The 15,908-nt window shown below is 39.4% G+C and overlaps 1 protein-coding gene across 3 annotated transcripts in view; it reads left to right on the plus strand.

The window, feature by feature from the left end:
- MAST4 (microtubule associated serine/threonine kinase family member 4) overlaps nucleotides 1–15,908 on the plus strand; it is a 279,731-nt gene that overhangs the window by 97,127 nt on the left and 166,696 nt on the right. Inside the window, exon 4 of one of the 3 annotated variants that reach the window (XM_080372793.1) lies at nucleotides 12,503–12,577. The exons of the other annotated variants lie outside the window; for them this stretch is intronic. Coding sequence (XP_080228919.1) covers nucleotides 12,503–12,577 — 75 coding nt within the window. The remainder of the gene's footprint in view (nucleotides 1–12,502; nucleotides 12,578–15,908) is intronic. 3 annotated transcript variants of the gene reach the window in all.

Below are 15,908 nucleotides of genomic sequence, written 5' to 3' on the forward strand. Positions count from 1 at the left end.
ATCAGCTATAAGTGAAAATTCCCAAATGTTGAAGAAAATGCTGCGTTTATTTGTTTTGTTGTTTCTAGGTATGTATAGATATATACATTTAAGTGCTAGAAAATTTTCACAGGGATCTAAGGCTTCTTTAAATTCAGGACGGCTGCACTGCATTGAGTTTGCAAGATATGGTTATAGCCAACATGGAAAATTCCAATTAAAAATCTTCTAATACTGTACTTCATGCATTGATTTGGGGGGTGGTGGTGGTGGTGAGGTAAAAAGAATTCAGTTGCAAAATTAAGATTCACTGCTGTAGAAATGAAAACAGGCAGTGTAAATGAAAATGTGGTGTAAATGGAGTGTTGCTATTTTGGCGGAACTGAGGAGTCTGTTTATACTAATTCCATGTTTCTAGAAAGGATGGCAAGGGGCACAATCATGTAGCCTTGTGTTGTGGTTTAACTCCAGCTGGCAGCCAAACACCATGCAGCCAGTTGCTCACTCCCCCTCACTCAGAGGAATGGGGAGGAGAATTGGAAAAGGAATGTAAAAGTCAAGGGTTGAGATAAGAACAATTTAATATTTTAAACAGAATAAAGAGGTAAGAACAACAATAACAACAATTACACTAACAATAACAGCAAAATAGAAAGGGGGGGAAAAAAGGGTAAAGCAAAAGCCATGCACGCAAGCAAAGCAAAGCCAGGGATCCATTCACCACTCCCCACGGGCAGGCAGGGGTTCGGCCATCCCCAGGGAAGCCGGGCTCCGACACGCGTAACGGTTACTCGGGGAGACAAACGCCATAATGCCAAATGTCCCCCCCTGCCACCACCTTCCCCCAGTTTATATACTCAGCATGACCAGGACACTTTGACTACCCCTTTCCTCCACATCCAGTACAGGAAAATCATTGGCTTTTGTAGGCAAACATTTTGAAATTTGGTACATGGTACATGAAGTGTCCAGGCCTTCGCAAAAAAAAAAAAAACAACAAACCTTACAGATTTTCCAAGTCCTTGCATATTGGCATACCTAAAAATGCATTCTGAGAAATCAGACAGAAAGGAAGTAACTTCTGTGAAAAAATGGCCATATTTGTGGCTCCTGTATTATTTCTCTGGAGTAGGAGGCTTCATGAAAGTAATACTTTCTGAAATACTGAAAATTGACATGTGAAGTAGAAGGGTCAGTTGGGAAGCCACACTCAGTAGGAGAGCAAAGGAAATACGGAGTCTATTAGGAGAGGAAGGAAAATATGGAAACTATAGAGAGTAACTGTCTCTTTTGTGGATGTAGTTCATGCTTGGGAGTCTGTTTCTGGAGTGGTCTGCTACAGAAAAAAGGATGATAAAAGCTGGAGAATATTAATTAGATTTTGGCCTCTGTTGCAAACTGAAGAGAAAGGGTGGAAAAGTCAGTCTTAGAGATGAGGTTCTGGAAGGGTTCTTAATTTTCATGGATTTGAATGCTACATACAACAGTGTTCTCCCTCCCACTAGGCAAGAGGGATGTGATCCATTTTCTCTGCTGGTGTTTCTGTACTGGTGGCAATGGAATTTACAGTATGAAAGAGGACTTGTGTAGGTGTGAATCAGGTCTGCTACATGTCTCTGCCTCTTGATGAGTGTGTGGAAGATAAAGTCTGTGGAGGGCATGGAACCAGAGAAAGATTGAAAAAAAACCCAACAACCAAAACCCCAACTTTACAATTTGCGGTTTCCGGATTAATCATTTGAGAAGAACTTGGTATGTATATCTTCTGGTGTTGTGTGGGAATAGCTGCATGGCTGCACGCTGCGTTCGTCTTCTGCTTAGTAGTTGTCTAATACTTTATTTCTTCAGGGGCTGCATCTGCAAAGTGATGCTCAGAACTACTTAAAGTATGACACGCTTTCATTTTACAAGGTGTTTACATAGGCAGCATGCATAGAAGTAAAATGTAAAAAAACCCCCCAAATTTTGTATAGGCTTGGTAAATTAGGGCATTTGTAGGCGCTGCTATAGGAGACAGGGCATTTTAAACCTATTTTTATTGCAGGGGGAGGGATGTGAAGGTCAGAATAGATTTTTGCTTACATAGTGATGGGCAGTGATAGCTGCCTTTAGAAAGTGAAGGACCAGTCTTCTGAGAGAAGAGACACTGATACAAAGAACACTTCCCCTCTCCTCATTTGCTGTCACTTTGGCAGGCCTAATAGAGTGTACAATCTCTTGATCAGTTAATTCACTTCTATTTTCCAAGTGTTCATGCTTTGTTAGGTATTTGCCAGGTCCTCTAAAAGGCTTTGTGTCAGACATATATTTTGTTATTTGAGCTGTGAAAGCTTTCTGAGAGAGTTTACCTTCTCTTCTGTTTTTGCTTCTCTTGGTGGTGTGGTCACTTTTTTTAGGGTATAAAGTTAAACAAAACCAATCCAAAGCCACCAAAAAACCCCAAACCCCTGCTGCTTTCAAACTTAAAATCTTTGGCAAGGGGCCAAACTTGGTGTCTGTAGCCCATGTAACACTTCTTACTAATGCCTTCTGGTAACTGCAGTAATGTTTCTTGATAATGTCCACAGTATGTCACAAAGCTGACTGTCTTTTATATTAGGTTTGGAAGGCAAAGCATAAACTTAACATTCCTTCATGTCAAGGCCTTTGGTGAGCTCAGCAGTGGAATCTGATTTGAACTGAGCTTGATTGTGTTGTAAGAGGCATAAAGAAAACCAGCTTTGGAGTCCTCTGTGTGCTCCTTAGCTCCTGTTTCAGAGTCACTTGGCTTATCCCCAAAATCTGCTTGTATTTTTTCTTTCTTTTTTTTCTTTTTTTTTTTTTTTTTTTTTTTTTGCCTGCTTAGTAATAGTAGGAATAAAAGCTGCACGAAAGATAGTAACTTCTGATTGAAATTTTTGTGGTTTTTTTTTTTTTTTTTCAATTCTGTGGGTAGTTCTTGGTTTGACAGATGGTTTTGTTATCGTTGGCTTTTACTCACTTTGTCACAACTAATGAAACTAGTACTTTTCCATGTTTTCTTCTTGAAATTTTTGTAAGGTGCTTCATGCAAGTGTGATGCAATTTTGACTGTGGTGCTGCTTCATGTGTCATGTTTAACATAATGATTTGAGATTTGTTTTCACCAACTGATACACTACTACTGACGTGCGGAATTAGACTCTAAACTCGAAAGTTATAAAGTAGGTATGTTTATTGCGTGCAGATGCACGGGGGATCGCTCCTCCACAAGCGTGCATGCCCAAAGTGACGAACCATCTCACATCTATACAATAAAACAAATGTATAGGCGTTAATTGAATATTCATATTTGTTACCTAAACCCGCTTACTCTCGCTTCGTATGTTAATTAGCGTATCAGTCCTTTGCCTGCAATGTGGTGGTCTTGCAGGTTTGTAGGTGATTCATGTCCTTGTGCCCATCCGATCTTCTCCAGCAAGGAGACTTAGCACTCCCTCCCTCTAGATAGCATTGGAATATCTCTCATCCTTTTCTCATTCTTTTTTAAATAGCCCCTTTGTTAGAGGAAGAGGGGCAGGCGTCTCCTCAAAACTGTAGGCGTCTCCTCAAAGCTGTGTGCCTATGTGACCAGACATCGCACCCATGACCAGTCACCATACCCACATTCCTGGGTAGACATATACAATCACAATCGATGTCCATTGTCCCCATTTCACACTATTTCTCCATATCACTACTGTTTGATTTAAGTCTTAAGTTTTCCATTTCTTAAGTTATGGGTTTCATCAAAATTGCCCACAGCCTTTGAGATGCTATTAATTCCTTTTTGCTGTTAGGTTGAAGCAATAAACTTCTTTGCTTACAGCAGTGCCAGTTATCCATCTGAACATTAAAGTTGCATAAAAATCTGTGAATTATTGTTATGATCACAGAGGAAAACATTCAAAACTGCAATTTCATAATTTGTGAACAACTCATGTCCTCTGTAATGTTACTCAGTTACTTGGGCTCAGTTTCTGATCTCGTGTTCCTCTTGGATTCTCCCCTGCCTCTTTGTTCAAGTCCGCCTTGACTTCAGTTCTCAAGTTGAGCACTCCTCAGTGGCATGCAGCAACTGGGATTAGTGATAGAAAGGATAATTGCACTCAATGTCTGTACCCTTGAGGGAAAGCAAACTCTTCAGAGACTTTAGATGTAAACTGAGTTTCTACAGAGCATGTTATGTTTGGAGTACTCTGTCCTTTTTGAAATTCCTTAGTTTTATATATATAGTTGGCTTAGCTTCATAGGGATATCAGACAGCACTTGGTATGACACTTGGGTGTCCTCCCTAGCCAAGACACTGTGTCAAAACAAGGAAACAGTTGCATTGAAAAGTATTAAAGGATGGTGGGTTTTAACCTTTGCTGTCAGATACAGGAGATCCAGTTTAGCAGTGCTGTACCAAAAATGTTATCCTTATGCAGGTGCTGTAAAAGAAAAAATTTCCAAGTGATCAAATGTCACAAAAATGTTTTTAAGTTTTTAAAACCACAATCTTAAAGAAACTGGAAGGTTGTCCTTAGTTAAAAGATGCAGCTTGTAACTAGTAGTTCCTGTTACCAAGCAGCTCATGTTTTCCTGAATTTCTTCAGCTGTTGGGAACCCGGTAGTTTTTAGAATACCTAGCTTGTACAGTGCACTGAAGGGCATTAATGTGTTGTCTTAAGTGTCACGTTATGATTCTTCTTCTAGTATTTTAGCCCTAGAAAGCTAGAATTTCAGAACTTAAATTACCTAGAAAGCATATATGTTTTTTGCATATTTGTTTTGTGTATTTGAATATTCTTGGTGTTCTCTACAGATAAATGATGCTATATCACATAAATATATCTGAAGATGCCTTTCAGCTAATGCAGATTATTCTCCTGTCCCACAGTGCAACTTTCTCTTCCTATGTGAAAAGCAATGTAGATGTGCTAAAAAGTGTATGGTGTGTGTGCTTGTATTAACTTCTGTTTTGAGTTCTTTTGATCTGCAAAGTGTTCTAATGTATTTTATCTTTTTGCTTTTAAATTATGCTACAAGAAGAAGGATTCCATTTCAGTTGCGTTAAAAAGGTTTGGTTGTACATAAGTTCTGCAGGTACATTAGGGAATTTAGCAGCCAGAATTTGTGTGCAGAACCTGAAAATAATCCCTACTGTTTTACGTTTTTTGAATACAACACTCACGGACACAGCTGGAAAGTTTAGGTTATGGGTGGAAAATTGATTTTAGGACTCCAGTGCCCCTTGTGAACAGAGTTTCCTAGTTTTAAATTACTTCAAGTTCTTCAAGATTTTAGTAAATGTAGAGAAGTGCAAGAAAGGAAGGAGTAATACAGATGAAAAATTAGGAAGAGCTAATATTTATGACCAGGCTAAAAGCTATGTTTTATGGTACTCCGAGTCTTTATTAGTTTGTGTGCTGTTTCCTTTTGCAGTTCTTCAAGATGTACTGGTGTGTTTCTGTTTAAGCATAAAAGATTATTGTAGTTTATTAGCTGTAAGTGGAGTAGCGACCAAATATGTTGTATTATTAGACTGAGTCTGTGACTGTTTGACAAGGATAAATAGCAATTTTAACATTGAAGCATGAAGCTGAATAGCGTTTTCTTATTTTTCCCCTTATGCTCTGAATATTTGCTGTTGTCTATAAGCTTCAGTTCAAAATTGTTCTTAGGGCAAGGTGGCCAAAATCTACAATTTTCTTGCGTTGGTTGGCAGCAGAGGAGAAGATCTAACGTAAAGCAAGTCATGTATATCATTAGGTAGGGGATGTTACTGTATTTGTATGCTTTGCAGTAGTGGTAAGTGATTCTGACTTTATTAAAAGGTGTTTGTGTGAGATGGCTGCAGAGACCTTGTTGTGTTTGTCCCTGATCTTCTGAAGACAGCAGTCTCTGTCTTAGTTCTGAGAATGTGCCAGCTAAACTGGTGTAACATCTTCATTGACTCTTGAGTTAGTTCAATTTCATTTCTCAAATAGCGCTTGGTTTACTTTCTTGTCTATGCTCTTAGGACTCTGTGTAGATCTTCATCTTTCAGCATAAATTTCTGCCATGAGTGTTTGGATTTTGCTTTATGTTGCTTGCTATTTGCTCTGCCAGTAATGCCAACTTTGGTTTTGTGCTGTTTCTTGACTTTCTTATGTCATCTTTAAGCTCACAGTAAAACCCTATTCTTTTCTGATTGAGATGGCAGCTGAGGGCTTGCTCATTTTTGAGCATCTGTGACAAGATTCTGGCAGAACTGATCTTGTCTTATTTTATAGGGTGTTTTGGGGTTTCGAAATAGAATTATGACAAAACCACCACCTTTTTAGTGTGTACATTTTATTTTCTCCCCTTCAGTTCCTATGTATTTTATTTGTTTGTGTTTAGGACTGATGTCGTCTTAATGGTTTTTGTAGCACCTTACGCCCCTTGCTTTAAGCATGGAATATTCCAGTTAGTTGTTTAGCACTGCTGCAAAACATAGTACTGTATGCTTTTTGATTGCCCATTTCACCCTAAAGACACCTTAAATTATTTCAGTAACATTACTGACTGTTGTGGAGTCTATATGACAAATCAATACTAAGATTTTCCGATGCCAAACACAATAAAGCTGGTTAGGCTTGTAGGTATGTGAAGTGTGTGTTCCTGTCTTCAGGCTCTAAGGAGATGGCAGGGAGATGATTCAGACACTTTTCAATTAATGAGATCTGCAAATGAGCTATTCTAGAGAACAGATCATATTTAAAGCACCTGTTTTTCATGTGTGTTCTCTCTAGTATCACTGAGGAAATGCAGTAATCACTGAAAATCCTGTCAGTTATTAATTCTTGCCTTTTTCTCCATCAAAATGGACCAGCACTCTTTGTTCAAATACTGTAATGATTGTCAGTGTTCGACAGGATGCAGTTAGGGGGAAGTGCCATAAAACTGCCAGGCAGTTTGAGCAAATTTGAGTGGATGTTGTTGCTGTGATTTTTTTTTTTTTTTAATTCTAAAAGCTAAATACTTGTAAATCTGTCAGGCACCAGCTGTGGTGTCTGTTGGTGATTTCATCTCATCTGTATGAAATTACTGCCATTGTTGCTTCTGATCTTGGTCTGGCAGCTAGTAAAAATGGAGAGGAAAAAAGAGAAGTATGGTGACTGCTTCGATCTCTAGGTAGAAATCTCTTCAGATAAGAGTGTGTGCTTGTGTCCCTTGATGTTCTCGCTTCATTGTCTCTTGATATTATTTTCATGAGAACAGCTATGCTGTTAATGATAACTTGTTTTATGGAAAGTGCTTTTGTTTTTTGGGTTGGTTTTTTTTTTTTTTTGGTATCAGTATTAAAGCATGTACATTGTTGAATTAGCTACCAGTGTATGCAGCCAAGACTTCCTCTCCTCACAACTCCTTTCAGGCTTCTGTGCCTTTAGAAATAAGCTGTCTAGCATGTTCAATACTTGATGCTCCTTATACTCTTGTGGGGGTTTTGGTGTTTTTTTCTTCTTTTTCTTTCTTTTTTTTTTTCTTCTTTTCTTTACAGGTGACACTTTTCCACAAGGGTGTTTCTCAGATACTCAGCTGTTAAATTAAATAAATCTCTGAATCTTTCTGGTTCCTGGCCAGTTTTCTGCATTCCATCTATGTAAAATACTTTGCTATGTTTGAGAATTGTAGGATTCTTCCGTGTTTCCTTCAGCTCTCCTTGTTGATGTGAATCATATTGCCCTTTGTAAGGAGCTAGTTTTTTGCCATTTTATTATGTCAACTGATAATTGCAACTGACCTGTTTCTCTGGAAAGGACATTCACCCTGTGAGGGTATCATGCATCCACATGTGCTTTGCTGGTAATAACCGCAGTTTCTCTGAATGCATAGCCTTTTCAATGTGCAGATTATTTTTTTTTCCTTTCCTTCTTAAATGAAGGATCGCTGTGATTCTGAGACACTGACCTTGATCCTAGCCTTTTCTTTCCTGTGGCTTCTCTGCCCTTATTAGACAGTGCTATCTGGAGCAGTACATGTGGCTGATGTTTGCAGAAGGTTGTGGGTTTCTTTTATCAGCTGGAATGCAATACTAAGGGGCATAAGGTTATCATGTAATGAAAAACCTGTATGCATACGGTCTAATGTCTCTGCATACTTCAGATACTTTATATTGAATTTTTCCATTGTGAAAGAACAGGCTTGTCTTTACTCTCATCTTTATTGTGATCTCTAATTCCGGTTATGTTTTTCACATGTGCTGTCCCACCAGCTTTTGTTAATCTCTTGCTGATCTCAGTTGCACCTACAAGGTAGCTCTTTTCATGTGATAACATTTCTTGATGATAAACTTTCTTCCCTGCCTGGATTTGCCTGCTAGGCTTTGCTGGCAGTTCCGTCATAAAGAGCTTTAGTAGCAGAGTGGCATATGGAGTTTCCAGTCTGGCTGTTTACTTCGGTGATCCATTTCATAGCAGCCCAGGTCTCAGTTCACCAGACTGGCTGTGACCCTCCCTGCTCCCACAGCAGCTATGTTTGGCCTGAATTGTTTCAGTGTGGGGCTTTACAGACTAGAACCACACACAACTGTACAGGTACTGTAGGTGGAGTAGTGAGCTCCGGCTTTAGAGCAGGAATGAGCTGGTGGAAGAGCTGGGGAAAGGAGCTCCTGAATCTGGTTGCTGCTGAAGTCTTCATCGTGGGAAGCTGTGGCATGGCTCACATCCAGTGTCCAACCAAGGATGGGAAGCTTTTGGTACCGAGTGACTAGCAGCACAAAAGTGAGAGGAATACATTTATGATTAAAAATAGAACTGAAATTTCCTTTGTTGTTAACACAGAGGATAGTGAATCTGGTAGCTGTCTTGAGTTTTACTGTCTGTTAGTATCAAAACTACTATGGATTCTCTGCAGCAGTATATCATGGATCTGCTGATGTTAATCCTGCTAAAAGACAGTATTGCACCAAGTCTACCCATCTGATGATTTTGTGCTAACAAAATTGACTGTTGATACGTTTAATTAAGGATGCTGTACTGGTGTACCAACTTGGCTGGTGTCATTGGAGGCACAGCCCACATAAGCATTTTAATAGCCTGAAGACTCTTTCCATTGTCACAGGAATAATCGCACCAGTTTAGGTATACTTTTGTGCTTCTGAAATGGTATCTGTGCTGTATTGGGATTTTTCAGGTGTAAACTGTTTGTTGCAGCTCTTAATTGCTGCTGAAATGCATTCTAAAGGGGAGACAAGATGGAAAAAAACCTTGCCCCGTAACAGAGAAGAATTCCCAGCTTCTCAGTTTGTAACAGGAGATCCTGTACCAGGGGTTAATAACCTTAATAAGAGAGAAGGTAGAGCCTCTGAAGACCAGCACTCTTGCTGGTTAATGTGAGGATTAAGTGGACCCTACCATTGGATCCAAGCTGTGGTAGAAAGGAGACCCTTTTCAAGCATCTGGTTTTTAACTACATTAAACTTTAATGTCAGATGATAATGGGAAAAGGCATTGAGGAATTTAGAAAGAAATGATTAAAGGTTTCAAGAGTGTCTCCCAAAATGAGAAGAGAGAAGGTCACCTAGCCCTAGTACTTCCTGCTAATTTTAGTCAGTTACACCAGTAATTTAATGGAGTGTTGTCAAAAGACAGTGCCATCAGTAGAAAAGCCTTCTGCAATTGTCACCAAATGTTTGTGCAAGTGTTAGACAACTAATTTTTCTGTAATGCTGATTCTATTAATTAGTGTTAGTTTCCACTCTTCCAGCTGTCTTTAATTTGCTGAATATGATGTAACCTTCCCAAGCTGGCTATCATCTTTGATTATTTCCACTAGATACTTTTGAGTTACAGAGCTGGATTTGCATGGTGTCTTGCTGAGAGTGGAAGCCTTTTTGTTAAGGAGTGGTAAAAACTACTTTTGGAAAAGCAGAGTCTCGAGATCACGAGAAATGTTTGCCAAATTGAGTAGAAATGTATTTTCAGTTGAAGAACCCTGTGAATATCTTTTCAGAAATATGAGCGGATCTATCTTGCATTTTACAAATGCAACTTTTTTTGGTTTTGGTGGTGTGTTGTGTTTTTGTTTTTTTGTTTTTTAAGAGAAGACTCCTAGAAGGAATTGTGTACTGGTTCTGAAAGTGATAAAGAAAGGGAAATGGTCTCATGAATTTTCATCCTCTGCTTCCTGTCATTTGGAGCAGACTCTTGACCCACATTTCCTCCCCATCAGATAAATACCTGAAGTAGCAGACTGTAGAGTTCATACTCATTACAGCAATGAGAGGCTGTCTAACTGGAAAGTTTGTGGAGAGATAGAGACAGAGTATTTATAGTATCTTGGAGAAGAAACTAAATATAGGTTTTCTGTCTTCTGAATATTCAGCAGGTAGAGGATTTTGAACTAGTATCTCTCATATCCTGGAAGAATCTTTTAACTGTTGTGCTGTGTGGGATATGGACAGCATTGGATAAATAACCTCTTGTCGTCTTTTCCTGATTTCAGTAATAGTGCTCATGTTCCATATCAATGAAAATAAACCCTTGCATTCCTCAGTATGTACTTAAAAGTGCTGGAGAGTGCAAAGCAAAAAAGAAACCAGATTAATTCAAGTGCTTTGGCCAGAAACAGCACTGTATTTTAAAACTAGCCTTTAAAAAATGCAGTTACAGGCAAACCCAAGATTTGCTTCGGTTTTGGCTGGTTGGCACAACTTGGTGTTTTGAGAGTTCTTCCTGCACTACCTTGTTTTTTGTGCATGTATGTCAGTAAAAAATGCTCTCATTGAATTCTAGCAGAAGCAGTGTTATGTAGAAGTGTTCCTGTTTATTTGGTTATCATCTGTGAAAGTGTAAGTATTTCTTAATAATCTTAATTTCTCAAGATCTTATGGCACTGATGGAAGAATTGGAGGTGTTTTTTTTTTCTGGTGTGTTTTGTTCTTTGCTCTTGACATATTTTAGTATTAGTTATTATGTCTGTTCTCCCTTCCTTCCAAGACTTCTAACAATCTGCCTAAAGATACTTAATCTTGAGCCCTGTTTTTGACAGCTTAAATTATCTCCTGAAAGTTCAGATGCTGTATTTGGTAGAAGTCACGCAACAAATTAACTTAGAAATTTTCTTAATTTTGAATGCAAACAGAGCAAGCGCTGTTGTTTCAGGTGGTTAAAACGTTGCAAGGCTGTTAAATTGAATGCAGGCTGTCTAGAACTAAGGAAGAAATTGAATCAGTTTCCAGAGAAGCTGTTCATCCTAATACCTTAATTGAGGATATTTTTTAGATGTACTAGAGTCGCGCCTCTTCAGTGTGGCTTTAAGGTGTCTGAAGAGTTTCAAGACAATTTCAGTAAAAGGGGAAGTGTCAGTGTGAAAGAGAACTAAAACTTCTCCAATAATCTGATCTGCTAAAGCCTGAGAGGTAGTAACACCAGCATAAGAAATAGAAATCTGTAGTATTATTTCCCTTCATTGGAGGAAAAGGAGATACAAATGCTAAGTTTTCCCCATTGTAAAATCTCACACTGTACAGTACAGTTACTCAAAGTATGTATTTTTGCTTAAATTATTTTTCTAGTTCCAAATTTTTTTGGTACTTAGGCAGTTTGTGGTATGTGGATGTCATTTTTCAAAATTTTTTTTTCTTGAAAGGTGAATAGCTCCATCCATGTAGGAAAAAGTTAGGGACAGACTGGTCCCTGTTCTAGAGATTGTTCGGTACAGATTTTAATCAGTAGGAGTAAACCACAAGAAACAGCAAGAACAGACAACAGAGCGGTGGACTGTTGAAAGCCTAGGAGGCAGTCCTTTATTTGCAGCTGCAAAAATCCAAGTAATTTTAAGAGTGGCTGCAGTAAGGTATTATCCTGAAGAGTTTTGCACATGTGATGAAGACTGTTGTGCTTCCATCTTTTCAGTGGAATGCTCTTTCAAATTTCTTTTCCTAAGAGAAAATGCTCATCTTTTTACATTTGTGAGCCTGCTATTTCTCAGGTTTTCTCAGGAAAAGGTACTAACCTCTGCTAGGTAAAAATACCTGAACTATGTTAGTCTGTTGAAGGTCTGGGTGGAGAATGTGAATCTGAAAAGTCTTTATTTTATTAGAGGAGATGCTGGTCTTTAGGTTAGAGTGTGAATCCATTTGGGTGGGATGGCTAGTGGGTTGGGTTCTTTTGTATGTAACTTCTTAAATTGATACAGAAAACGTAAGATGATGTATATACTTGAGAAGAGTGAAATGGGTGGGTTTTTAAACTTTAATGTGTGTATCTAGAAATGAAGTAGTCATGTGTACATGTGTGCATATATGTCTATTTAAAGTAGACGGCATCATTAAATGCATATGAATAACAAAATATAAAAGCTTCATGAAGCTACTTCTAGCAAAAATGTCATTTCTTTGTGATATTTATACAGTGGTATTATTGAAATTGATGTAATAAAGCTTTTACAAAGTTAGTGAAAATGCAGTTGAGTTAAATACTCTCCCTTCTCCAACATCCTCCATTCCGTCCCCTCCATGATCCATTTTCCCCCGTTTCTCTGTTTTTCTTCCTCCCCTTTCTCCATTCACTGTCAGGAAGGGGCACCTCAGAAGAGTCATTTCAACTCAGCACGCCACCGTCAGAGGCTAGTGGAACCAACAGCTACAAAAGTGAGTGCCTTTATTGAGGGACCATTTTCACAAAGGAATGTTGTGTCAGCAGAGTATTGTTACTAGAGAGCAGCTCTTCTATGTGCTTGGTGGGAGATTTAGTTATTTTTACTTATCTGCAAGTGATACAATCACTGTCTGTAAAAGTGAACTTCAGCACTGGAGAGTTTCATATTCAAATGCGGCTGTTGTACTTTAAAAAGTTGGGGGGAGGTATTTTGTATCTGCAAAGTGAAGTAGAACCTGCATGAAGTGTTTTACTTTGGTTTTCTTTGCGTGATGACAGTTTTCTTAAACACATGTGCAGTTCGCTTCTGTCATTCTTAAAAGGCTTTCATTAAATTACAAAATTGGCAAGGATATGGAAAATAATCAAATAGTCTATTATCAAGCTGTGATATGGTGTTTCAGAGTGAAAAAAAGACGGCATCAAAAGATGATATTACAAGATGTAATAGCAGTACTGGTTAGTTTGTAAGGTGGTTTCACCTTTTTGAGATATGCTTTCTGTTAACAATGTATGAAAAAACTTGAGATACTCAGAGAGCATGATGTTATTATGGAACTTCTATTCTCTAGGCTAATAAAAAGTAACAGGTATTTTAGAGCATCAAAATGAAACTGTGTATCTGTTACTACCACTTCCAGAAATCCTGTTCTCCACTTTTGTTTAGATTTATGAACTTGCAGAATTCATCAAATTATTTACATACAGTCTTGATACAGGTTCAAGTAGATGTTCAAGTGGCAGTAGTCCTGGTCTTGAAAGAAAAGCCTTGGTTTTATGAAAGAAAGAAAAATGGACAGACATTGTCTTGCATTCTAAATTATGACTTCAATCACCATTGTTAGCCCAGTTCTTTCTTACTAATTATTAGTTGTGTTGACTGCTACTGTTCCCAACTTGTATTAGTTATTCCTTTTAGCCTGTAAAAACATCATTGTCATTACTAAGCTGTTGTTTTGGGGGTCTAGGGGAAGGGCATTTTGGGGGTTAGAGATGTAAAACCGAATTAAGTATGTTTTGGTGGTGGTGGGGTTGTTTATTATTATTATTATTATTATTTTTTAAGTAAGAGTGGAAAATAATTTTGAGTGAGTCTGTACTGTCTCATAAGGAGCCCATTCTCTTGACTAGCTGCTTTCTGTGCGCAGTAATATTAGAATCTTTCCAGGTAATTCCCTCAATGTGGAAAGTCAAAGAAAAATAAACCAAAGTGCAGTTCTGTGGACATAAGCTGTGTTAGCTTTTGGTTCCTCTTCTTACCTAGTTTTTCAGCAGTTTTCCACCATACTCCAATGCCCTACTGTACTGTCATGCTTTAACCCCAGCTGACAACTAGGACCCACACAGCTGCTCGATTACTCCCCCTTCCCCCCTGGTGGGATCAGGAAGAGAATAGAGTGTAAAAGTGAGAAAACTTGTAGGCCAAGAGGTAAAGCAAAAGCTGCCTATGCCAGCAAAACAAAACAAGGGATTCATTCACTGCTTCCCATTGGCAGAAGTTTCTCCAACAGCTTGTTTTATCACTCTCCTTGGTCCCTATTTATTGCCTCAGGATGAGCTGCCATTTGTTCCTGGTGGTAGGGGTAGGTAGGTGTACAGAAGCCACCATTCTCATGTCTTGTTGCCATCCTAAAGCAACAGCTACTTTGCCAGCTGCTTTTAGGCTGGAGATGGCAAATTGCCATCCACAAAACTAACACGTCTTTCATTAAGCCTGTTGATTCAGCACTTTCTAGTTTAAAAAACAAAAAAACAAAAAAATTCAAACAGCCCCGCGCCCTCCCCCCCCCCCCCCCCCAAACCCAGCAAAATTGTTAGTTTGAAATGGTATGTTGTCTCTTGGCTCCATAAAGACTGATGGAACCCCTTTTAGTCCTTTTGCCTTCCTGTGCAGCAGCTGTTTGCCCAGGTGGCAGGATGTTATGGAAGCCCAGCCTGCACAGCTTACTAAGACTGTTGCCTGTATCAGGGACACTGGGGGCGGGGGAAGACCATCAGACTGGTGAGGGAATACTGTTCTTGTGCCTAGGAATACATCCTGGGGGGCTTGTAGGGGTGTTTTGTTCTACGTGTCTGGTCCCTGGGTTTCCTTCATCTGTCTCCTAACCTCATGGGTGTGAGAGAACAACTATATTTGGGAGACTTGGAAGCAAGACGGTGTATCTCATGAAAGCAGCAGTGTTGATTCAGAGGATGCTGAGGTACAACTTGCCCAGAAGATCCTCTGTCTATGGTCAGCAGACTATAGGTGATTTCCCTGCATGTCAGCATGCATTTTGCAGATCGTCCTGAACCCAGACGAAGTGCATTTGTGGCATAGTGATTTGGGTGACTCACAAGCAAGGGACATGCTCTGTGAATTTCCAGTGTGGAGACTGATCCTTACTGAGTGGAAAGCATCTTGGCCTGTCCTGGCAAAAGCTAGTAGAGTTGTAAAGATACGGTGTTGTGAACTTGGCCAGCTATGAGCTTGTGTCCAGCCTTTGATTGATTGATTGATTTGATGCAAGTCGGGGAAGGCTGGGCTTCAAACAGTGATGAGCCTCTTCTCTACAGATTTCTCTTTGGATCTCGATCTTAGGGCCTACAGCTGGTGGCGGTTCCAGGTTCCTAGGTTAGTCCTGTCTGTACAACCTTGTGTCTTCGGTCTTTTTTGGGTCAGGCCTGGAAGTGGTTGAGACTGACCTGCATGTGAGAGAGAAGTAATAAAAATGTTTTCAGAGGACTCTTCTCTCTAGGTACTGGAGGAGGTACTTCCTCCGTCCATGCAGTATTGAGTTGCCTCATATCATGTGCTGGGTGTGAAAGTGACCATTTGACAGCAGAATGAGCAACAACAGGCAGTGGCAGGAGTATTTAGCTTATCTAACCAGTGCTAAACAGCTGCTGAAGGTATGAACAGTACCTTTATATATTTGTGATTACAAATATGTATATTGTGCAATTACAGGGTGTGCAGAAAGTAGGTAAAATGAAAGGGCATAGCTGATAGGTCGAGGGAGGCGATTATTCCCCTCTAACTGACACTTAAGAGATGCATCTGAAATAACTGCATCCAAACTTGAGCCCCTGGTAGAAGAAAGGTGCTGGACTTCATTTTGTACAGGGAAGGGCTGAGGAGCTAGGTTTGTTCAGCGTTGCAAAGGCCAAGATGGGATTTAATGGCTGTCTTTCACCACGTAATAGATGGATACGCTCATGGAGGTGCAGCGCAAAAACATGAGAGGAAACACTAACGGGTTGCCAGAAGGGAAAATCTGAATAGGCAGAATAAATTTTTCTTAATTGAGGTGTTTAAGCATTGGAATGAGTTACCCAGAGGGC

This window comes from Falco punctatus (assembly GCF_963210335.1).
Source record: "Falco punctatus genome assembly, chromosome: Z".
Taxonomy (NCBI): domain Eukaryota; kingdom Metazoa; phylum Chordata; class Aves; order Falconiformes; family Falconidae; genus Falco; species Falco punctatus.